Source organism: Nestor notabilis, unplaced genomic scaffold (assembly GCF_000696875.1).
Source record: "Nestor notabilis isolate BGI_N333 unplaced genomic scaffold, ASM69687v1 scaffold7435, whole genome shotgun sequence".
NCBI lineage: Eukaryota > Metazoa > Chordata > Aves > Psittaciformes > Psittacidae > Nestor > Nestor notabilis.
The window spans coordinates 39,355-63,985 of NW_009927823.1; the positions used below are offsets into that span (position 1 = coordinate 39,355).

The window sequence follows — 24,631 nt, forward strand, 5'->3', positions numbered from 1 at the left end:
ATTTAAACGCAGTTAAATTTAGTGGAAGCTTCTATTGGTGTAATGAACGCTCATTATAGAGCCTAATGTGCTTTAAGGGCTTGGAAAACCTTCTCAGTAGGGAAGTCAGGCTGCTGTTTTCCAGCAGAGGCACAGATGCTGTACCATGGCACTGCTGTCACTACAGTGGTATCCCATCGCTGCACCAGAACGTTTCGCTTTAACCTTGTGTTTTTCTCTCTTGCAGAAGACCACCTCCCAGCTGGCTTCCCGACCATTGACATGGGCCCACAGCTGAAAGTGGTGGAAAAGGCCCGCACAGCCACAATGCTCTGTGCTGCTAGCGGTAACCCTGATCCTGAAATCTCCTGGTTTAAGGACTTCCTGCCTGTTGACACTGCAACTAGCAATGGGCGAATCAAGCAGCTCCGCTCGGGTAAGGTAGCAAAGCAAGTAAGCCTTTCCTACCTCCTCACTCTTCCTTCTGTTTCTCTTTACTTGCTGCTATTGTTTTTTTCCCCTGAAATACTGAAATGCAATTCTAAACCCAAATGCCAATTTGATTTCAGCTTGTTTCTTTTACAATATAAAAACAGTTTTTGGAGCTGATCCTCTCTGGCAGGAAATCGTGGCTTGTTAAAAGGAGACATTAGAGTGGACATGCCTTTTGGAACATCACCTGGATTCCTTCTTCGGTAGACCGTCTTGACATTGCCCCAAATCCTTGGTAGGCTCAGACATTTCACTTCCAACTCAACAGGTCTCAGATATTTTTAATAGGAACACCATGCAAATTAGGACAGTGAGATGCTGGTTGAGGTTTTACAATCAGTGGTCACGTACTACTTCGCTCCTTACATATACTTTGCTTTCTGTTAAGATCTTTATCGTCCTTGCTGTGTGACACCAGAAGAATAAAGGAAAATCCAAGCAGCAGCAATTCTGTGGATTTCAAAGGAAGGTGGACACAGTTTTGAACTATACAATTTCTTTTTGACTTTTTTGTTTGATAAGCCAGATACAAGCTTTTGAAATACAGGCGGTTAGTTCTTGTAGGTGGCTAAGAATGCACTCATTTTAGCAAGGGACGCCTGGTTTTGTGCTGCACTGTTCAGTCTCCCAGGACTGTAAGGCCTATTAGAGAATTAAAGAAAATAAAATGTTGCTTTATTCACTGATGAAGTGCAGCTCCCTGGTGTGAATTGCAGTGGCTATTTAACAATGCAGAGCAGCACTACACAGCAGCTTTAGCCTGGGGAAAAAAGGCCCACATTACCCTACTTGAAGTACGGAAAGGAACATAGCTGCAACAACTTTGGTATAGAAAGGTCTCGTGCTTAAATAAGAGGCAGGCTGCCTTGCCTGGCCATGATGTATCTGTGGGCACTCAAAAGCCATTTGTTACAAGTGCTGCTGCCAGGGCAACACCACCTTCCTCCTAGCAAGGTGAACATCTTGACACATTTCCCCATAGCAGGAGCCCTCTGCTTAAATCTGATGATGCTTGGATGATAAGAAGTAGGCTTGTACTTGGGGGAGTGGGTAATGAGACATCACTTTCATCAAAAATAGAACCCATCCTGACACTCCTTATCCCACCTTGATGTACCAGTGAGCGCTAATTATACTAATGCATTTATAGTTTATGAAATTTCCCAGTGACCTTTAGCTTATTTCCCCCACAACATGGTTTAATCTTGATCCATTTGTGCTAAAAGAAAATACCACACTTGATAATTATTCTGAGAAGCTTTAGGAAGCAGCAATAGGAAAGTGCACATGGATGTGTTTCACTTCATAGCTGACTAAATCAGCATCAGAAATTACCATAAATGAGCAGCAAGGCAGCTCCTGATGCACTTGCTATACGTTCTCCAGCCTGCTTTTCGCAGGCACTTGGCTGCCTCTCTACCAGCTGCTTCACAAGTTTAGTGAGATAGAAAGTTTAAAAACAAACCAGTAAATCCTGTCACTGTGTCCAAGTTTTGCTTCCTATTCTCTGTTCTTGAGCAACATCTCAATTGAATATTTCACCTGGGATTCAAACTAGCGCTGGCTGCTTGCTGAAGACACAGTAATTACCAAGGGAGGTGTCAAGGGAACTTTTTAGAAATCAATGAGGAGGACACATCCTCAGACTCACAAAAGAAACTGATTAGCTCTATAATGTAGTAAGGGAGGTTTCCACAGTTCAGTGCGAAAGTATTTAAAATATGAGGGAAGTTTCACCAAGGCTCTGCTCCACCCTGGCATGAGTGGGGAGCAAGAAGTTTACTGCTTCTTATGGTCCAGAGGTTCAATCCCTGCTTATATTTGTGGCTCTTTCCTATATTTGTAGTTGATATAAAGTAGGGCCTGCACTTTGAAGTGCCTGAGTCCCACTTACCTGACGGCACTCATCCTGTGTGAGTAATGTGATGGGTTGGGCAATCTCTGATCCATTCTGCGAGGTGCTCACTGAGCTCTCCAGCACTGTACCATAGTGGGGCACAGTTGTTTTTTAAAGAAAGGAGTATTTAAATAGATACCTCATTATATGGGAGAGTGTAATAGTTTGCAAAGTCTCTGCACCATTAAGATCCTATCTTACAGCCAGCCTGGCATATCTGCATGAATGTCAGTTTATACTATCTCAATCTAAATATATGCTCATTTAATTTCATTTAATTAAAACCCAATAAAAGCTAGGCAGATGTAATATAGTTAAAATAGCTACAGCATGGTGTGAGCCCAATATTGCGTATATAGAGTGTCCGACCTTCAGTGAGTACCAAATATATTATTGTTCAGATGTACTAAATACAGATTATGAAGGTCAAAGCAGCTTTGGAGTCTGACTTAGAGAGGGGGTTGTAGGATTATTTAATTTCTTCAGGCTCCTAGTGTGGAATAAATAGCTGCAGGTAAAGAAGCAGCATGTTTGGGAAAGGTGCTCTCTTCTGACACTCACAGTTACGTGGGCTGGCAATGCTTTGGGGGCTTCAGGCAGGTCTTTGAACTTGCATGCAGTCAGATCATGTGCCCAAGGGGGCTCTGAACATCAAGTTTCTAGAGCTCTGTTCATCTGCTGTCAAGATACTAGAGAGTTTGTGGTTTAAGACAACCAAGCCATCATCTTAGGCTCTTAACCGCAGAGGGCTGGTGTCTGTGAGGAGCAAATACACAGTTTATGAATCTGTCCTGTATCCTACCATCCCTCATTTACTGATCACACCTATATGTGTGTATATGCATTTTTCTCATTAAACCTTCTGACAGAATAACTCTTTACATTTAGAGTGCTTTTTTTCTTCTTTCTCCCCATTACATTGATCTTTTCTCCCAAGTAATGCTCAATTCCTTTTAAAGTACAGCTCTTGGGTAGTTTTGCCAGTACGTGTTGCACTAATTGCTCTAGAGATGAGAATACAAATAAATACAAGTTTTCATCTCTATTATCACAGATCAAGGCAAAAGCAAGGTCTCTGACTCATGCTGGTTGGAGCAAAATTCTCCCTTGTTCATCATGCTAATACTTCCCACCTCTTGTGGAGAGGCTGCTTTTCTGCAAATGCAGTGACTCAGGACAACTCCCTGTTCTCCCCTAGGGTGCATAGCTTCAGTCATTGCCTCTCAGTCACTGACACAGGATCTAAGGCCAGCTCTGGGCTGGGAAACTTCCCCAGCATGCTAACTCATTTAAAACCAGTGTTCCTGAACTGATTTTAAAACAGTCCAGGCATTGTAGTATTGCAGGAGACGTACATATGAGTTCTGGCAGCAAGGGTCACTGCTACACCTCTAACTATGTTTTAACATTAGTTGATGATGTGGCAGAAACCCAATATAAATCAGATTGTGCTGATTTTTCACAATTGTTCTGTAAAGATTCTTGGACCACAAGTTCCTGAAGACTTCAGAGCAACTCTGAATGGTATTCATACACCCAAAGTTCTTGAATGTTTCTAGTGATTTTCATAGTTGAAAAATTGCACTTGCACCTTGCTCTTCAGAAAATTTATGAATAAAATATCAAATTAGAATAAATACTTATTCTGAATGTTAACATACAGATACCTTTGCCATATAAGGAAACTCCAGAAATTCAGGGAGCATTGACATCTTTCATCTAGTAAAGAACTTGGTCTTACAAGAAGCATCATTCTCTTCTAATTACCATCAATTAACTGAGTTATGGAACCATGCCCTACACCCCAGTGCAGCTTTCAGGCAGTTAACTGCAAGCAAAGTATCAGAGAGGGCTCTGCAGATGACTTCAGTCACTGTCTGGAAAAGTGTAGGTGCCTCTGATAACGGAGCTGGCCCACCCGTTCACCTTGCTGCATTTAAGCTCTCAGAGTTACCAGCAAGCACTTTTATTTTAGTCTTGATCCTATAGGTAGAAGCACTACTTATTTGAAAACAAATAAGGAATACCCAACATGCACAGAACAAACTTGCAAAAATAGGTGGTACCTGTCCCAGACAAATAGCGGCAGCCATGTCCTTCTTCACTGGTAATAGTCAGCAGCCAGTATCCAACAGAAGACATTCAGCTCTTGGCAAGAAACAGCTTTGAGTCCAGACATCAAATGGGCATCAGCTTCAGATAAGGTGTGTAAGGACAGCCCAAAAGAGTGGGCACTGGGCAGTATTTTCCAGAAGAATCAGGAAACCCACACAAGTATGGATGCTTTCTCAGAAAGGACTGATTGGACAAGGGTTGAAGCAATATTATGGCCAACTGGCTGACAGCTGAAATTTTATGTCCTGGCTGAACCCATAGTGCACATCTGGGTCTTGCTGTGTGAGGCACAAACAGCAGTGATGGGATTCACACAGACTCTTTGTTGCAACTGATGGCAAATAGCCAGTCTTTTCTGAAGTACTTCAACTTCTGAAAATAGTTTCCCCTAAAACTATGACAGGAAGTAGGCAAAAGCACTGTTGTAGTTCTCTGGGAGTCAGTGTCACGTTGCCATAGTGTCTAGTTGCAGCCAGCAAGAGCCTTGGTTTCTCTATTTGATGTTGCTTTGGAGTGGGGTTTTGGTGGTTTAGGTTCCTACGCTTCCTACAAGGAAGTAGTGTGTTGGTAAGTCTGGGGTGAGTTTGTGTTGGCAGAGTGAAGACCCCTCTCCAGCAGAGCCTCTTCTCCACACTGGGAAATACTGATGCAATTAATCCCATGTATATTATCCTATGATTTGCCTTGCTTTGGGTACCTGGCTGTGTGCTTGCAGTACACAGGATGCCAGGGTCAGTGTTCATTCCTGATTGAAATGAACATATGTGGTGTTGTTTGGTGTCTGTTACATGAAGGGGAAATAAACTCTCCTTCCTTATGAGTGTTTCAAACCTTCCAAACACGGGAATTGGGTTTGAAGTTTGATCTTGGTGTGCCCTTTACATAAAGAGGTCCAGTGATCACAGGGCACTAGTGGCCTCAGTAACCATTTGAGTAATGGCACCTCTGTCACTTGCTGGACTCTTAGGTTGGCGCTCTGTGGCCTATGTGCTGTGATTTGGTCCCTTTGAGGGACACCCTGAGAGGACAACAGCCAGAGATGCTGTTATATGATGTGTCATATGATGAGAAGGACAAATAAAAACTTTTAATCCTTCTGGATGAGGGAATCTGGGGTCCAGCAGAAAAGCCTTGTTCAGTCTCCATAATAGTGTCCTTTGTGTGAAGAGTGAATATCTTAACTTTGGAAAGGTGAGAGAGACCCAGAACAAACATTGTGCTAAATACAGCAAGCCTCTGTGCTGCTGCCGCAAGGGTTGGCTTACATTTGGAGGCCAGGAGGATTGGGATTTAACACAAGAAGAAATGAGCTGGTCACACTTACGTTTTAGGGAATCTGCTTCAAGTATGCAGTTCCTCTTAGAGCTCTGTGTAGACAATTGCATATTAGTGATAGGGTTTAGCCTCTACAGGGAGTAGATTTAAAGTTTCCTGCAAATCCTTTCAGTTCTAGGGCAGAACAGCAAACCCTATTTCAGCCAGATGAGAGAGACGGAAGTCTCTCTCTGTTTTCTGCCCCTTGGGCTTGTTCTCAAAGTCATTGCACCATTCCCATGGGAAGTGACACACTGCGGTGATGCTTTTCTTAACTCTGAGAATTGCAGAAGGGGATGGGGGTGGGGGCACAGGAGGAGGGAGGCCCTAGACCAAACAGAACAAAAATATCACTTGGCAAACTTTTCAAACAGGCAAAGAGAAATAACCCTGTTTTCCATGGCTGTGCTATTCCATGCAAGTATCTCTGAGTCTAACTCTTCTGTCAAGGGTAGCAGTAGTTACTAAGATAGATAAGTAAGCAGAAAATTTATTATTGCAAGAAAGAGATTACCCATGACTTCAGTCACTGCAAGATCTTTCCTGATGCTTCAGTCATCTGGATAGAAAGCATCAGAAAATATAACCAGACATAAAGTTAAAATGGAGTAATGTCATCTTGGCAGAGGAAAATGCCAAAATGAGTAGTTTGAATTGCTGCTCGTGCTTAGAGAAAGGACTCTGCCTAAAGGAAAGGGTAGTTAGGAAAGAAAAAGATTAAGTATAAATATTGTAATTACTTTTTAAGAGGCAAGTTAAACATGCTTAAAATATGCCTTCTTTGTATTTACAGAAATTCTTTTCTGTCTTTCTTTCCCATTGGGTGATGATTGTTGTGGATAATGGAATGAGCTGTAAATCTGAGATACACGACACTCTTGTATGCATACTGGTATTTATTAATCAATACACTGAACATGATTTGACACACTGTGTCCTGTTTAACCCTGTTTTTCTGTCTGTTTAAACTCCTCAGTTTTCTTTGGTAAGTGTTTGGTATTCAGATCCTACAAATCTGCATAAAACCAACACATACCATGAACTGCCTACAGATTCAATCTGCATGAATCTCTCCCTTATACTAACAGCCTTCATATGTGCAGAATAAGACCAAGGGGACAAAAGTTGGGATTAGAAGGGTTCCCTGCCAATTTGCCCAGCTGGAGCATCTGCCCTTCAATCATGCTTCATTATTGATTGTACACAGAACTCTAGACACTGACCAGTGGATCCTCCACTTGCTAAACACATTGACCTCATAAACCAAACCTTTATAGATTGGTGCAACAGGATAACTTAAATTTACTCCCACAGAAGCCCTCCTTATAAGATACACTTCATTATAGCATGTAAAATTATCTCCAGTGCCTTATAAAGAGGGTAGGCATTCCTTTCTCCTGCTACCATACAAATCGGGCAGGAGCAACAGAGGTCTGGCTAGTGTACTGTTGTTACCTTACTGAAACTACTTAGTTTCGAAATATTTCTGTATGTAAAGTTAATTCTGCATGACACCCGTTTCTTTGCCAGAGGGAAACCTGATGCAAGGGTTATGCGAATGTGGAGAATGGCTCAAAACTGATTTGTTACACTCTCCCCTTAGTTTAGTTTCTTTAAGCAAGCAGATTTTGTCCCACTGGTCGTTCTAACCTCAAAGCCAAATTGCACCTAGCGCCCGCAACCATGTGCTTTCCACCCCTCCTGCCCAGCACACTCACAATCACACAGTCCCAGGACACCCCTTCCGTGTTCTGTATGAGGAATGAAGGGGCACTGCACCATCTTTCCAACGTGTCCTCCATCTCAACTGCTTGAACAGTGATGTGGGTGAATGCAAGTGGTGAGGCCAGCCGGCAACGCCACCTCAGCAGCTTAGTTCGGCTCCCATTCATGAGGGTGGTGGCTTTAATGGCAAGATGCAGGGCTGGATGCTGCACTTGTGGAAGCGATGAGCTTTACTAACCTCCTGAGGGTGTCACTCCGACTTTTATTGCACATCAGTTTCTTTTTGTTTATTCCTGTCGCGCTAAAACAAATTCTAGCTTTAAAAAACTTTCTGCTTTTTAGTTATTAATTTTTCTTCCTTTCTTCTTTGTACTAATGCTTCTCTCTAATCTTATTTGCATTCAAATTACCTCACCAGGTGGTACACCGATCAGAGGTAAGAATGCTGAAATGTGCCTCCAGTTGTCACGTCACTCCATCTCCTGTCTGCCTTGTCCTTTCTCTGGTGTTTCTCATCTCCAGCTTTTACTCTCAGCCCTAACTCTGCCAGCGCTCTTGCTCATCTGCACTCTCCCACTTAGTGTATTTATTTTGGTTGGTTTTCAGCGTGATTTCTTGTAGACTCATCCATTGCGATCTTGCACTGTTGAAAGGGGGTTATTCAACGGAAAGTTTGCAAACTGGAACATGGTCCCTGAGCTGTGCCATGGATCGGTTGATGTCTTCTGCAGCTCTCGCAAGTCTCTGACTTTACTGTGCAGTTGTGGCCCTTGAGGTTTTGTGTCTAGGGGGTTTTAGATAGATTGCTTTGGTGTTAAGTGTAAGGAGGTAACATTTTCACAAGAGAACAGTCAAATTCTTTGCTGCTGCTGATGGGCATGAAACTCTAATCAGAAGGAGATAAATTCTTGAAAGTTTAAGCAAATTTAGCTCTGGGATAGGAGCACCTTTGTTTGCATTCCTCATGTTTGCTTTTCAAGTGCACTAACCCTCTAATGTAGGGGCACACTGGAGAACCACTACCCTATATGTCCCTTTCCAAGCCAGACATACCAATGCTGCTTCACAGCACCAAGGTGTTTTCCTACACAGATGAATCAGAAGCACATCTGGCTGCTTTAAGTCTTCATTAATTAAACCCACCCCTGGTTTGACAGCCCAGTGTGCGCAGTTCCTGGCTAGTTTTCACAGCCTGTATGCACCAGTAATAACTTTCCAATTGGAGCGTTGTCTTTTCTAGCCTAAACGCTCAAAGCTGTCTCTTTAGATTAACTTTAGCATGTTAATCAGCATGTTACGTGCTAAGGCTCTTGTGAATTCTCTTGTGATTTTGGTTACCCCTGTTGATTGACCCCTGGATTTCTTGGCAGAATGACTACCACCTACAAATCAACACGACCTCATTTGTTCAGGTTTTCCCTCTTCTTCCCTTTTTTCCCCCTTTTCCCTGAATCACTGCTGGAAGTTAATAATCTGACTCTTTGGAACTGGTTCTGTTGCTGGGGGTTAATGTTTTCAAGTCCTGTTAAGTGATTTTAGAGTAAATGTGAATTGCCGTTTGATGCGTATTTGCATTAAGTTGCCTCTGTAGCAAATCTGGGTCAGGGAAAAAGGCTGCCATCCTTATTTTGATATGAATGGGCTTGTATATCTGTCATTCCTCCCTTTGGAATATTGGAGATTGACAGCTGTGATGTTACAAGGTCCTTAAACTATTTCTTTGTCTCCTATTTCTACTGCAAATCCTAAAATGAAATGACAGAGTGAATGCTAACTAGAGGAGCGCTCTGAGCTCTCAGCCATGCATGCCAAGTGCGCAGCCATCCCAGGACCTCCCCACGTGCTCACTGCCTGCACGCCCTGCCTGATGACATTAGTGACTCAGCACCAGAACCACATGGATGCTCCATACATCCTGCTTGGGAACTGAACACATGTCTGTGAAAAGAACCATCCATCTCATAAAACATAAGTTCCCTGCACCCCACCCCACCCCTTTCCCACCCCCATTTGATTCCTGATGAGGTGTTTTAAGAATGTTCTTGATATTATTTAAAATATGTGTCCTGTTTGAATGTCAAAGATGACATTTCTGTGAGAGCAAACAGAAGCCACGTGCTGCTCTCTGGCTTCTCCCAGAGGATTTCTGTCAGCCTAATGCCTTTTATTTAAAACGGAGGTCACTGGATTTCTAAAGATAACGACAGATTAGATGAAAGTGCTTTTATGATGGTGAGGTTGTGTCCATGTAGAAGTGACTGTTCTGCCATGTTCTATACCCAGCTGCACTCTTGTTCCTCATTAAGGTAAGTTTGATGCTTTGGAATCCATTAATTTGGTCTGAAAGGAAGGGTGAACTAATGACTCTTTACAAACCCTTTTGGTAATAATGTTTGGGGAGGAAGGGGTGGTTTTGGTTTGATTTAATTGCTGCTGTGACTGTGTCGCTAGGACTTGTGTGCCTGCAGGTTCAGGCGTTACGCAAGGCCTTTGTGCCAAAGCAGTGGAGAACCACTGGCAGGGAGCAGTGTGTGATTAGCAAGGATGACCTGAGCATTCTATCATGCACCCCACAAAAGGAGGAGATTTTTCTCTCAAAACACCTCATTTGACCTTACCCCACATATTTGGTCCTTTCTGTCCAAGACATCTCTGGCTTCCCTGAAATGGGAGGAGCTCCCATCAATAATTCAGTATCTCCATTTGTAGCTTCACTCTTTACTCCTCTGGGACTGCCCCAGATAGTAATTTAATCTTGACATCCCTATTTTTTTGTCAGAAAGACATGGACCTGGCAGATGCCCATCACATTAGGCAGTAGTTAGCTTCTTAAGGTGACACACAGATAATATCAGCGAATCCATGTTGAAGCAAGTTCTGCCCCCATTCTTATTTTCAAAGTAGAATGTAAGATAGTCATTTCCAGCATTTCTCTGGAATTGAATTCACTCAACCTTTTGTGAAACCTGGCTGCATTTTCCTGCCCTGCACTGTAAGAGAGAGAAGAGCACGGTTGTGTTTCTGGTGGGTGCTGGACTGAACAGGCATTAGATCAGATGCACATGAGGAGGTAAAGAAATATCATCTCAGGCATTATCCCTCTCCAGTCAGATTTATTTGTTACTTTTCTGTCACCACAGGAAATATCTGAGGTTCTTATACATAAGAGTATTTCTTCCCTGCAGATGTCAGCGTAGCAGAGGTGTGTCTGAATTAACTTTAGATCAGCTCACTCGGGTGTCAGAAGCTGTCTGTCTGGGAAGCCAGGTAAACACCCGCACCAACTTCTGTATAGCTGCAGCTAAACCTTTTCCGGTCCCGAGCGACCTGGTTTAAATATAGCTCCAATATATCGACGCTATCCTGAGAGATGGAGCATAAAGCTATCCACAGAGATTAGAGGAACCTAAAAGAATTTTGCTGTCTCTTTTGAGCATGTGCTTGTACATTTGATTGCACTTTGTATATGATAGCAAATTTTTTTTGCTGTTTCTTGAGCTTTTCCAGTCACAGAAAGAAAAGGTGAAAGGAAAACAATTTAAAAATGAGAAAATATGCTCACAGGAGCAGACAGTGTCGGGGGGAGGTTGGGTGGAGCAGAGCCTGGAAATGTTTGTAATGCCATATTTCTAACCATCAGGATTCAGATTGACTCACGTCCTTTTAGAAGTACACAGAGGTGTTACTGTGCATTTGACAGTGCTGTAGTTTTTCCTCTGACGCAGAGTCCCCTGAGATTTCCTATACCTGCTGGTGAGAGATCACAGCATCCTGAAAATCCACTAAGAGACCTCATGCAGCTGAGCATATGGGGTCTCCTCTGCTCCATCTCTGCCCAAGTCTGGCTCAGTGGCAGCAGTCGGGTGCTATCAGCAGCTGCCTCTGGTGCACAGGAGAGTGATTTCTCAGCAGCGCTGCCATCCAGAACAGGCCCCTTGCATGCCCATCACTGGCCTCTCAGGCATAATAACCATAATGAACACTAACAATGAAAATATATTTGTAGTTATCTTGGTTTGCATAATTGGCAATGCTGATGGCTGGTGGAGGCTAGGTGCAATCCTCTATAACAGCTGGGAGATGCTGCTGGTATAAATTACAGAAAGTAGTGAATATGGGAAATGCTTATTTTCGTTATTAGTGACTCTTGTGTGGTTTTGGTGCCTTTCAGTTTTTCAAGGCTCCCCCAGCAAGTGTTGGTTGTCTCAGGCAGCAGCCTGGGTGTCAAAATCCAACTCCCTCATTGTCAGGCCTTCACAGTATTTCTTTCTCTGCCATGCTTATATTTATGGGCTCTTGTTTGGTCTGGGCTTGCCTCTGGCCCTGTTCCACAGCTCCCTGGATTTTATTAGGAGGATTCTCTTTCTAAAGGAAGGAATTTTTAGCAGACAGAGGATTGGGACCTGAGCACTGGCTGAAGGGGTGGCTAAAAATACTGCTTCAGGAAAAGTCAGGCAGTGTTTCTGTGGAGGAAGATGGTGGGTGGCAGGAGGAAAGAGAAGGGAAGGCTTTGCGATTGCCATGTGCTCTAGTGTGCAGGATAGACAAAATTTACCTCCTCCCTGACAGGAACGGCCCTGGTCAAGTAACTCTGTTCATTAACATCTGCTCTGCAAGTCCTTCCCTTAGATGAGTGCTGTGACTGCAGCCTGGTTCCTCTCACTCTTTGGTATTTACAGGAACATTTAATTCCATGTTTAATTTTATAACCGGGGCATAAGGTCAGTCCCTCCACTCTGAGCCAGGGGGACTGAGTCTGTGAATGCCCTGCTAGAGAAATAGAGCTGCTCCCACTGCTGGGGATGGAGCTCTGACCTGAATAGATATAGAGAGGTCCATTTGTATGGCAGCTCAGAGCTTTTTACATTTGGTTTGTCACCTAGAGGAGAGAGTGACAAGCCCTCTGTGGCACAATAGTACCCAGCACTGCCAAGAAATGCCCCTTGTCAGGATCTGCCTTTTCCATGCTCTCTGTGCAGTGCACTTTTTAAATGCTGCTTTTACCCACTGTCACTGCAGCTAATGATTCTGCCTGAGCACACGTATATTTGAATAGATAAGTATCTTGGAGAGCTGCTAACAGGACTGCTGTCTGTGCCTGAGTTTGAAGAGCAAAAGAAAAAGCTAGGAGAGGAGGAAGGGACTGGCAAGGAGATATCAGCTCAGAGTAAAGAACCTAAAAGGGATGCTTGTCAGTCAGCAGGGCTGGATCCTGCCCTCAGCCCTAGAAAGCTCTGCCTTGTCACCATTCTTGCTGTCATTGGAGACCTGCCAGGGGTTTTTCTCAGGAGCTGTCAGCTTTCCGATAAGCTGAGATCTGTTATCGGGAACGGATCTGAGCCGCAAGCAAGATTGACATGGCATCACAGCATGGTGAGGAATGGCTGCCCCTCTTCTGCTGGAGCCCTGCTGCACTTCAGGGTGCTCATAGAAGGAAGCAGAGGTTGGGTGGTGCTCAGCAGAGAGAGGTGTTGCTCTGATGCGCACGTACCACTGCAGAGTTCCATGAGCTCCCAAACAAGCTGTTCACTGTTCCTCTCCTACATACATGCATGTCCTGATGGTAGGTGGTCCTCATGCATCCACTGAAGCTGTGCTACCTGATTGCACATCAGGACTCAGCCATGCAAATGAGAACAAGGCATCTGACTCATGAGCACCATGAGTCCATATGAGGAGTCCATATGAGAAGTCTACAGTAACATCCTGCGTGAACAAGACCTTACTCAGCAACTTGTGCAACATAAATCCCAAAGTAATGGATAAAAGTAAATCAGCCTTCCTAGCTCTGCTTTGCAGAGGCGCAGAAGATTGTAAGATGAGATGTTGACAGGGCTAGGAATAGAAATCAGGTCCTTCACACTTGTCAAAGCAAAGAATTCACTGCGCTTTTGAGGGTCTTTGGATGCAGCTTCCATGAAATTCAGGAAAAGGAGCTACTCAGGACTTAGTTTTTCCTTTCCTGTAGCTCCTCGTGTCCTACCCAGCCTAGACTTGAACTCTTCAAGAGATGAAGTTATTGCCTTTCTCTGGGATGACTGAACTAAGGGCTAGAGTATTTGTCACTTAAGGAGTTTTTTCCAAGGCTCAGATGCATTTATATGTCCAGCTTTCTGATCCCAGCAATGTCTGATCACCCTAACTTCATTCATAAATCTCTGTACCCTGAGATATCCTACACTCTCCTGTATCCATCACTTAGTTGTAGGTTGTCCTTCAAGAAAACCCCTATAGTCCCACTGTCTGCCATCAGTTTACCATGATCCTTTTGCTTCCTGCTGGCTGTCAGCTCTAGTGTGGGATCTGTATGTTTGTCTAATGATGATTTATTGCAGTAACTGTTTTCTTTCTGGTTCAATTGAGAGGTTTGCATTAACATCCTTCTGCTTCCTGGGTTCTCTCTTGCTCAGGATGCACCATAGTTTGGATGATTGTGCCAACCCAGACAAAACCAGAATCCCGTGCCCAGTGTCCCTGAGCAGTTTGTAGGCAGTTGCTGACACATATTACATGTTTATGGTATGAATCTAGAAATTGGTCTGCGTTGGCTGCAGGACTGACAGGTAATAACAGCATGTAATCTGAAATTCCCCTCTGCCTTCATTTTCTTCATCCTCTTATGTTTTTCTCTTCTCTCTCCTGCACTGATGTTGAGGTCCCTAGAGATAAAATCCAGTTTGACTGACATTTCAGAGGCATAGTGATCGCAAGTGTAAAAGGTATAAATACCAGTGATACGTATTAAATGGCTAAAGGGGCATATAAACAGATATGTATTCATGGCAGAATTGTCTAGGGATCTTACTTTTTTCTATGCAGACACCACTGCGTGTCACTTGAAGCTGGCTCTGCTTTCAGCCCAGCCAGCTAGGCTACATCAGAGATAGGCTCTTCCTCAGGGTGATGACATCCACTCTGTTTGTTGGTTGTTTGGTTTGGTTTTTTTTTTAAGTTTGGGTATATATGTCATGCAGCAGACAGCTTTTCCCAGCCAAACCTGGTGCAAGTACTCAGAATGAACTCTTCAGAACATGCATGCCCACAAAGTAATGAGCACAAATTAAGAAAGAGATAATATATGTTGAGTTCCAGGAAAACTTCCTGACAGAAAGTATAACCAGGCTGTGGCATCAATTCCTTGAGGAAGTGGTAAAAGACCTATCACTCAGCACATTTAAAATGGGATTGGACAGAACACAAGTACATTTACAACAAGGAGCAATCCAGCCCTGGCCCCCAGGGATGCACAAGGTAACCTAATAGGTCTTTTCCATTTCTGGATTCTTTGATTCTCTGTGTCTTGTCAATGCTGGGAAACTTTGTCCTGCTCCTCTGCCAGTCATGCTGCTGTCTGCTTGAAGATGTTTTTCCCAGACAGCATGTAGAAATTCAGCATTCTCCCTGAATTAAGCAGCAGTGTTCTGTAGACTTTGGCCTGTGAGTGTCCAGAGAGCTGCATGGCTAGGGAAAGCTGGCAGGTCCTTGTGTTAGTAGGTGGAAGGACTTGTACAAACAAACTTTCTCTGTCTAGCTGAAGCCTCATTTCCAGCACTAATGCAACAACAGGGAGGGCTCTGTACATCATTTTTATTATATGGCAGAACCCAGGGAAGTTCATTTTTCCCCATGACATACAGACTTATGCTACAGTCTCAATTTATCCTTCTAAATAATGTAGGTGGCAGTGGTTGATTCACATTAGTTTTTCCTCTGTTCTGATGATATGAAAAACTGAGTTTGACCTCTGCAGCTTGAACCAGCAAGAAGGGAGAAGGAAATTTCACCAGCTATTCTCAGTGCAGCTCTCAGTGGTCGTTTTGAACCGTGGCAGCCAGAAATGAGTTTAGATCTTTACAAGCAAGGGGGTTAATGTTTTCTTTTAGTTCAGCGTATGGTTTGTGAGCAGAGTTCCCTTCTTACAGGCAGAATCTGAGCCCTTGGAGGTACTTTCAAAATTATTCCCATGTTGCCTCGGGAAAGCAGGCTGAGTACCAGCCACTTCAGTGTCCAGCCAACGGTGCCACCTTGCTGTCATATGCATCCTGCTTCTTTCTTTCTCTGAACCTCCATCTTTTAGTCTGCATATGGGGGACGGGGGAGTTTCATTGTGGCCAGTTTTGCAGTCACCTGTGCTAAGCAAGAAGTTGGGTGAAAGACCAGCCTCCCAGGCCAAGCAGTGCTGGGAACCAGGTGGAAGGGGCTGAGCAGATGAGAGAAAACCACCTTAGACCAGTGCTCACTTCCACATCATGAGTACTCTACAGGTTCTACAAGTAAATGGCTACTCAGTGTGCTCTGAAAATTATTACAGCTATTTAGATAAGCCCCTCATGCATGTGGCACCTTGGGGATGGGATCAGATCATGTCCTAACCCAAAGCTGGAGGATCAGGCATACTGGGACAAGAGAGGGTGGCTTTCACATGAGGACCGTGCGGCAAAATGGATGCATTGCATTAGTCTGTATGTTTGATATCTCACACTGACTTTCTAATCTTTTATATCATGTATAACGAAATCTGAAAGAAGAAGAAGATCACTGACATAAAGCTGACAAAAGGCGAAGTGTTTTCTCAGAAGGGGGTGTCTGTGGAAGAAGGGTGGTGAGGTGGGAGAGATGGGACTCTGCCAGTTTCTGCAGGAAGGCTGCAATTTGCTGAGCATTTGCTAGGCTTTGTGTGCATCAGATAAGAAATAAACAGCTACAGTTAGTGTGCTTTGTGCTTGGCTGTTTTGATTAAAGGCTTATTAAAGGTCCTTTTGTTAGACAGGCATCCCATATGAAGCTTTAATTAATATGTGTGTATGTGTATGTTTTTATTCCTTTATTGAAGCAATGAATATAAGTGGTTGGGGCAGTTGGAAATACATCAGTAACTGGTTCCCTGTATATTAAAAGAAATAGCAGTCATCAGTTCCACAAGCTTCTAACAGCAGACTGGGTACCTTTTGGCTGCATGCTGGTACCCTGTGGGTCCAGGGAATATCACAATATATTTATCCAGGAAGATACTTTAAAAGCGTGAGGCATGGCCTTCCTTTTCTGAGGCTGGCTATTCAATTATCAGATTTGCCATAACCTGAATTGTCTGTGTCCTTTTGTTTGTGTACAGGAGCTCTGCAAATAGAGAACAGTGAGGAGTCAGACCAAGGCAAATACGAATGTGTTGCAACCAACAGTGCAGGAACCCGCTACTCTGCCCCAGCTAACCTTTACGTTCGAGGTAAGAGCAGCTTCCACCCAAGGAGGTCACTCTCTTCCTGCCCAAAAGGCTCCATGGCTTTCAGTGAAGGAGTATGTTCCCTGTCTCAGTGCCCTGATCACACTTTGTGGGTTGGGTGATGTGGCGTTTTCCTCAAAAACCAGCAAGTTAAGGTCAAGGACGTCTTCGATGCACATTGGGTTTGACTCACATTTCTGGAAATCTGTTTTTGCTGTTTATATGGTGTTATGTAAAATGCTGAAATATGGGCAAAACTGGAGTTCCTTTCTCCCTTGAACTCCTTAACTTTGTGCCATAGTTACTTTAATTGTGATTGAGGGGTGCTTAATCCTCTTAGTATAAACTAACCTTTGGTGACATAGTGTAAAACTGGTCATGCTCTGGTAAGCCAGAGGTGCTCAGCTCTAGGTGAGCCAGTGTTTAGGCCTCTGCTTTGGAATGTGTATCTTTAAAAGCTCAACAGCTTTTTGGAATTGTCCTAATCCATCTTAAATGCGTCAATGGTTGAACCTCTGGGTATAAGTGGCTTGCACTGGGAACCTGCTGGAAATTAGCCACAGTTCATGTAAAGTTGATTTTTCTAATGGTTATGCTATGTTGCTGATTTAAAACTGATTTCAACATACCAGAATAACTAGGTTTTCCATTAGGACAGTCTCCTGGCAGTTTTCTTTCTCTATGTTAAAGGTGTTTGAGTTAGCTTGGAGAAAAGCAAAGGCTAAATTCCCTGTATATTTTCTGTTAATTTCAGCAAGAAAAAAATGTGCTGCTTCATTTGAAACTCTGAATAACCACAGCCACTAGTCAGGAACCTCTGGGAAATGTAGTTATGGATTTTCCCACGAAGAGAAGGAAGATTTCTGTGTTGGTGCTACCCATTGTTTGTTAGGAAGTTACAACCAGATTTCATTTCCACATAGTAAATCAACTGTTTAATAATAAAATCTCATCTTCATTTCTTCCTTCCTCTGTTCTGGAGAAAGAAAATACAGTCTCAAAGCTGTATATGCATTGGTTAGTATGGCAAGAGGACATGAGAACATGATTAAGTCTTCACATCATGTATGTTTGCTTCTAGGGGTTGCTTCTGGCATTGCTTTCTTTGCTTATTCTGGGGGGCTGCTTTTTTATTTTGCAGCGTAATTTGGATTATGAGAGTCTATGGAAGACTGAAGTACCCAATTAAGCATTATTCAGAAGATGAAGATGTATCTGTGCAGTGGAATCACCCATTTCACTCTCACACTGTACTTATGGATGATTTTAAATGCCCTGTATCCCTGCAAGTTCATTTTTTCAGGCAAGCTGTGCTAAAACTCATCCCACATTGTCACTTTGTACTCTGAGGGAAAGGATCCTAGTTACCGGATTGGCTGTTGTTGCATAGGTTTGTGTGGTTACCCAGCCGTTCTGCGGCAGTATTTGGGATGCTTTTGCTTCCTATGACATGCTCAGACTCTGAATGTTCTGTTTTCTATAGAGGTGTGGCTGAAAAAAAGGCACAAGAGCTTCAAGAGGTAGAAAAACCTCCTCTTAACAACTTTCTGATTTCTTACTGATGAACACTCTATTTAGAAGTGTATCCTGTAGGAGTGAGGAGTGTACTGAATTTTACACTTGGCTTGCTGCTCAGCAAGGTTCGTTTATCCTGTTTGGGCAAGGCGTGGGCCATGGATGGGCTGCACATGGGAGAGGTGATCCTGACGTTCAGCAGAGAAAGCATGTTCTTAGACATATGCTTTACTGTTAACTGTCATTTTCTTATACATAAATTTTTGGAACAAGCCCCTTTATTGCACATATAATCTTTACAATGTCAGTCTCCAACCCGTGTGATACTGATAAAGCCCTGCTGTATGTTTAAGACAGGGTACCCCATAAATTATTATCAGATGAAATGCGCTGTGCGTAATAGGTCCTAGATGGTATTTGTGCTTACAGTTTCTGATATAACAAATGTTCTACCAAAAAAAAAAATACCAATTTGTTACTGTATCAGTTAATGACTTTAAAAAAGTAAAACCAAGAACAATATTTTATTTCTTTAACAAGCAAGGAAAAATGAAAATATCTTACTTTTTCAGGTCTGGGGTGCAGAGTAAAAGAATCACTGGCTTTCCTTCTTGTGATAGTCCTACAGTGTTGTCATTAGACGGATCAGTGACTTCCAGTAGGGTCTTTAGAAAGTGCCTGCATCTTTACTAGGGAAGACATTAATTAATGCTAAATTACAGTGGAAATTAAGTGTGTCGGCCGCCCCACCACTGCATGGTGGTTTCCTAATGATTGACCTCCTTGCAATGAATACCCAATAAGTTAGCCACTTTCTCTAAAAGCATGGCTGAGCGCTGAGCAGCAGTACTAATTCCCACCCTGTGTAGTTCTCAGGGCTGCTTGTGTCTGCTCTCATTTACAGCCTATTGTTTTTTCAATACTTTAAATGTTTGTTTCTCTTGACTCCTGGGGTTTATGTTTTTGATCATGTCCTCCCCTTTCCTACCTCCCAGGTAATCCTTTGTAAGTGTGCTGTGTTGGAAAGCACAGGCTCATTAGCATCTTTATCATACTTTTCAAGCTAACAAAGGAAGATACTGAGAGCTGAAAAGGAGTATCCAGGCACTGCTCAGGGCTTCCTATATCAATGAAAAAACAGGAGGAGGAAGGAGCAGGCTATGCCAGCATCTTGTCTCTGTGAATCCTTTAGAGCAAGCCCTAATGCACAGATGGACTTCATTAAAAGTTAAAACATTTCCACACCAGGGATTTGTAAAGGAAAATGGATGCATTTTTCTCGAAGCTATTATTTTCTTCTAAGTGTGCTGGAAAGCAACCCTCATAAGCCTTCTGCTTCTGGACTGACAGATCTATCTGTCTGCTGCTGCAGAGTTGGGCTGGGGCTGGGGACCAGCACTGGGAGCTAACTGCCTCCCACAGATGCTCTTCAACCTTCCATGCACAGAGGCTTGCAGAAAACATCCAGACCATCAGAGGAGCAAAAACAGAGTGAAAGCCACAGTAGGGAGCATGCCAGGGCAGTGTGGCTCTCTGGGGTATAACATGGACTTTAAGGGAGTCATGGTGGCATATTCATATTCTATCCTTTCAGCAAAAGTGTATTTGCCCGTGCTGGTCTGGAAGTTATTGTTACCACCCCGAAGGAACACTCATCCATTTGTGGTCCATGGTTATATGCACCACAGTACATTGTAACAATGATTAGATTTGGGACTTCCTGGTGCTGCAGGGAGAAGGGAAGGGAATAGAAATGTATGGAAAATGTGATTCCTCTAATCCAGAGAGCTTACTGTCTAATTTAGCAGCAAAAATCCAAGAAGCTGATTCAAGATATACAAGAAATTGATTTAAGAGTAGAAGGCAAATTGGACCTAGTTTGGAATAAAAAAAGGTGGTATCATTGTGTCATGCTCCCTGGATGTATATCATAATTGCACTGATTCACCTACACTATTGTTTTTTTATTAAGACATTTCACTCTTCATTTGCCTACAGCTTCAGGGACATCTGTACAAAGAGAAGCATTTTGAACCATAAGTGTTGTCATATGAAATGCCTGCAAAGGTGGTGGCCTGTGTGGTGCTCCCCTCAATAAAAGGCACTGTTATTTTACTCTTCCCCTGTATGAAAAGGGTTTTTTCCCTTCTCTTTCTCTACACATGGCATTATTTTTTCCTACTTCAGTGAAGCAGATGAGCAGAAAGACTGTGTATAATAATATCCTTATTAATACACTGTGGAATTCACTAGGTGTGTTCCCCAGTGCTGCTTACAGCAATGAGCAATGCAGATGCTATTAGAATAATACTTACTGGAGCATTGGCTGCATACTTCCCATCAAATGAGAAATCTGCTGCCCAGTTTTCACTTCTTAAGTGCTGTTTTTCAGGCCCTCAAGAAGTAGTCCAGTGGAGTAAGTGCAGTGAGGTCCCTGGCCCAAAATCCTACACATACTGTAGTGCTCTACTACATACTGTAGTAGCTGCACAGCTGCTTTTAAAAAAAAAAACACTTAAAACTGAATTGTCTCCTTTGTCCCCAGATCACGAATCAGTAAATCAGGCTGCAAATAAATAGAAATTATATTACTGCAAAAATCTATGCTTTCTTGATCTGCTTTTTGAAAGGCCAGGCTAGTATTTCGTATGGCAGCAGGGAAACTTGCTTGGAGTCTGAAGGTTTATTTGCCAAGTTTCACTAAGAAGCCATCACCCAAAATGGAATTAGGATGTGGCTCTGTCCCTAGCAGTGATTGTCTGGCCTCCGCAGGGTTTTACACTTGGGGACTTGGCAATAGCTTAGGCTCAGTCACGGAAATGGCTACTTGCAGCTGCATGATGCTTACTGCAGTGGGGACCTTGTGTAAATAATAATAATTCTGAATGACTGACATGGGCCTGGAGCAACAAGACTTGAAGCCTTTAAAAAAGAACATTTTATGCTTATGTAATATTAAAACAGCTAAAATAGCAACAGCAGTCAAAGCTTGAGGCTATTGCCAGACGAGTAAAAGCTCAGGACAGCGGACAAACAGTCAGCAACCAAAACTGGGGTTGTCTGAAAAATGGGCAATGGGTTTGTTTACAACCCAGCTATATGCATATTTGTTGCAACGTGCTCCTTTAAACTTGCCTCTTGTCAGGGTTGATGGGGGTGGCATTACTTGACCAGAGAGAGGCATTGCCGGTGTGTGAGGGTCTGGCAGCAGTCAGAGACAAGCAGAGACTGGAGAGACTTGTGATGGGGATGCCAGGGTGACAGGAAACACGAACAGGCAGTTGAATCAGTCTGGATGACCCAGACTGCTGCTTTGCACAGATGGCTGCCCTGGACCATCAGAAGAAGCAAAACCAGGCTGTGATAGAGGCCAGCAAGTAATGACCCCTCAGCAGTTGGTATGTGGCTGAGGAGGGCTACAGGTCTGAAGGACCATGATTTCCCTGTGTACACTGTGCAGTCCTGACCTCAAGATAATACTGCACTACAGCAATGCCACAGAGTGCAGTGACCCTTTGATGAAGAAAGTGCACTCTTTTTATGGGATTTCAGTATCTTAAACTTCATTTCCTCTGCCCCTGGATGCTGCTCCATGCTGAAGCTACTGCTATAGCCAAAGCCAGAGTAGCTGTGGTTTGGGCAGATGCACCTTGGCATCTAAAGATTTCAGTGTGCTGTTTAGAACTGAACTAAGTAAGCCTAACAGTTTTATTCTTTGCAGAGTCCTTTGACAGTTAAAAGTGCAGTGTGAGGCTCAAGACAGATTATTTATAAAATGACCTTTGTGGAAAATAGAAGGAGAGTGACTGGTGGCTCAGTGCGTGATAATGCAACACAGAAATGGACTTGGAAACCTATTTCTTCTCCCTATATGACCTACATAGATGTCTGTGGAACAATTAGGCCTGCGTATCTGTGCTGACTAAACGTCCATTCCCACTCCTTCCATATCCATTTGCACGAAGGGTTAGGAAATCCACCTCTGCTGCTCTGAGATTTTCTGCTCGTAATTGAATTCATGCATGCATGTGTGTGCACTATGAATGGGAAAGGATGTTTGGGCGCCCTGAGCATCCTGTCTGTCTCTCTAGGATGGAATATACTCATCACTGTGGCATGAGAACATTGTTCATCACATATAATAGGAGGTTGTCTCAGTCTCGTGTAATCTGGCGTAAAAAAGACAATCTGTCCTTTTGTTTGTCTATACTTCTAGAAGCTCTAAAGGATAAATTTTGATTTATGTAGAGTCCTTGAGACACAAGATGTGCTTTTGGAGATAAGCAGGAACAGGTTCATCCCCCTCTAGTTTTTTGTTAACCTTGCTGTCTTTTGGATCCCAAAGAGTCTGGGTTTGCCTTTATCTTAATGCCTTGCATAGCACCGGAGGGTTTTCAGCACAAGGACAGATGCTGGCACTTACCAGCAGAATACGGAGACAATTGGGATAATAAACTTTCTTGTTGCTTTCAGGAAAGTATTAGCTTCCCACTCTGAAAAGCTTTAGAAATGTCTTCCTTTGTTTGAGCCAGCGATCTAAACTCTCAGACCTGTGCATTCGTATCCTGGCCACAGGCCCCTTCCTTGTTTCAGGGAGCTGATGCCCAAGAGTACACAAGAGCAGAGCCCTCCCATAAACCCAAACTCATTCTTTCTGCAACAAGCTGCTGTGGTTAGAGTATTGCTGCTGCTGCGTAAGACAAGTATGTTTTGTGGCAGGGTAAAAACCAAATTCAATCAGCATGGGAATTTCTGCCTGCAGAGCACTGGAGCCATCTGACAGGACTGGCAGAAACATCTCTTATACGGGCTTGCTCTTTGCTGCTTTGCTGTTTCAGTGCGAATCTCAAAAGGAGCCCTGTTTTTACCTTCTGGAGTTTGCTATCCTCTGGTGGCATTTCTGCTGTGACTTCACTTGCTTTATCTTGCACATAGACTGGCATGTTCAAGTTAGCTTCCGGGCAGCTCGGGTTCATGGGAACACAAACACATGCCTAGTGAGCTGTGGTATTCTGCACAGAGGATACTCTGGGTAACCCCAGCCTTAAATCCTGAGTCTCTACATGGCGGGGCAGATGATACTTACTGTCACTGCTCAGTTGTATAAAAAAGCAGAGAAACTTGCTAAAACATGCTTTTCAGTTTAGGATTGGCATGGTTAGAGAACAGGAGGTAAGGGAGTATGTGAATGGGATGAGATGAAACTTTCAATTTACCATTTATCAGGTTTATCTCAGATAAAGCAGCAGCTGTTTAAACATTAACTAAAGAGAAAAGAGAGAGAACTTTCTGCCCAGGTGTTCCCTCTTGCCTTACAGCTGTTCCAAAATAGCCTGCTACTGGTTTTTATTCCCCATAAGCCACTAATATAGTAAGAGATTAAGGGATAATCCAGCAATTAGTGACAAATAGCAGGCCCTAAACTTGTTCCTGTTTGACAGACCAGAAAGTAATCTGTTTGAATTAGTGTGTTTCACATGTATCTCCTCACCTTTCCAACTCTAATCTGAAGTGTCAATATGTGGGGAAAGCCACTGCTGGAGCCTACTCCTGTCCATGCACACTGATGCAGTGCCATCCCTGCCGAGCTCCCCAGAACAAAGCCCCTGGCTGTCCCTCAGCTGCAGCAGCACCCCTTGCCTTGCCCCCAGGCAGGCCAAGTGGCACCACGGCAAGTCCCCTTGGTGTGGCTGGGGACCCATCAGGGTTTCCCAAGGGCAAGGAGAGGCTCTGAGGCTGCTGCACTTCTGCAGCAGGGATGGGTGCTCCTGTAGCTGTTTCAGCAGCATCCCCTGGTCCTACACCCTTCACCAACCTCTTTCCATTCTGTCACACAGTCCCATCAGGTGCTGCAGGATGGTCCATGCTTGCAGCATTTGCAGTTTGTCTTGTCCTATTGTGATGTTGGTGCTGCTTTCCAGAAATGCAGCCATTCATGGGTCTGCCTGGTTTGCCAGAAGCACTGTCCTTCCTGGGCAAGGGCAGGAAACAAATTCTCCCTATTGGGAAGAGCTGAGCAAAAGGCAGAAGCCCCTTGCTGTTTACCAAGGCCAAGCAGATGTGATATGCTCCATTAAATTAGGAAATAAAGTGGTGGCTTGGGAGCAGCAATAAAGAGGTTCCCTCCCGTCACAGGGTCTCACAGGATTAAATGAGCCTTATGTTAATGTTTTGTGGACCAAGAAGTAATTCCCCTGCCTGAAGCAGGGCAGAGGAAACCTGAACCTTAAGCTAGGACTGTTTGTTTTGAGGATGTTCAGGTGGGGGGCCTCGCTGGATGTAGCCCTCACTTATGGGCCAGTTAAACTCTAGCTTGGCTGGTTGTCCCCGATACCAGTTCAATTGAAGAAATGTAAACAACTGTTTTGCTGTTC

General features: G+C 43.6%; 1 protein-coding gene across 1 annotated transcript in view; it reads left to right on the plus strand.

Moving 5' to 3' along the window:
• Positions 1–226: 226 nt before the first annotated feature.
• LOC104405503 (receptor-type tyrosine-protein phosphatase F-like) overlaps positions 227–24,631 on the plus strand; it is a gene marked incomplete at both ends in the record, with an annotated part of 58,890 nt that continues 34,485 nt past the window's right edge. Inside the window, 4 exons of the mRNA XM_010014235.1 lie at positions 227–420; positions 7,075–7,078; positions 7,941–7,958; positions 16,635–16,745. Coding sequence (XP_010012537.1) covers positions 227–420; positions 7,075–7,078; positions 7,941–7,958; positions 16,635–16,745 — 327 coding nt within the window. The remainder of the gene's footprint in view (positions 421–7,074; positions 7,079–7,940; positions 7,959–16,634; positions 16,746–24,631) is intronic.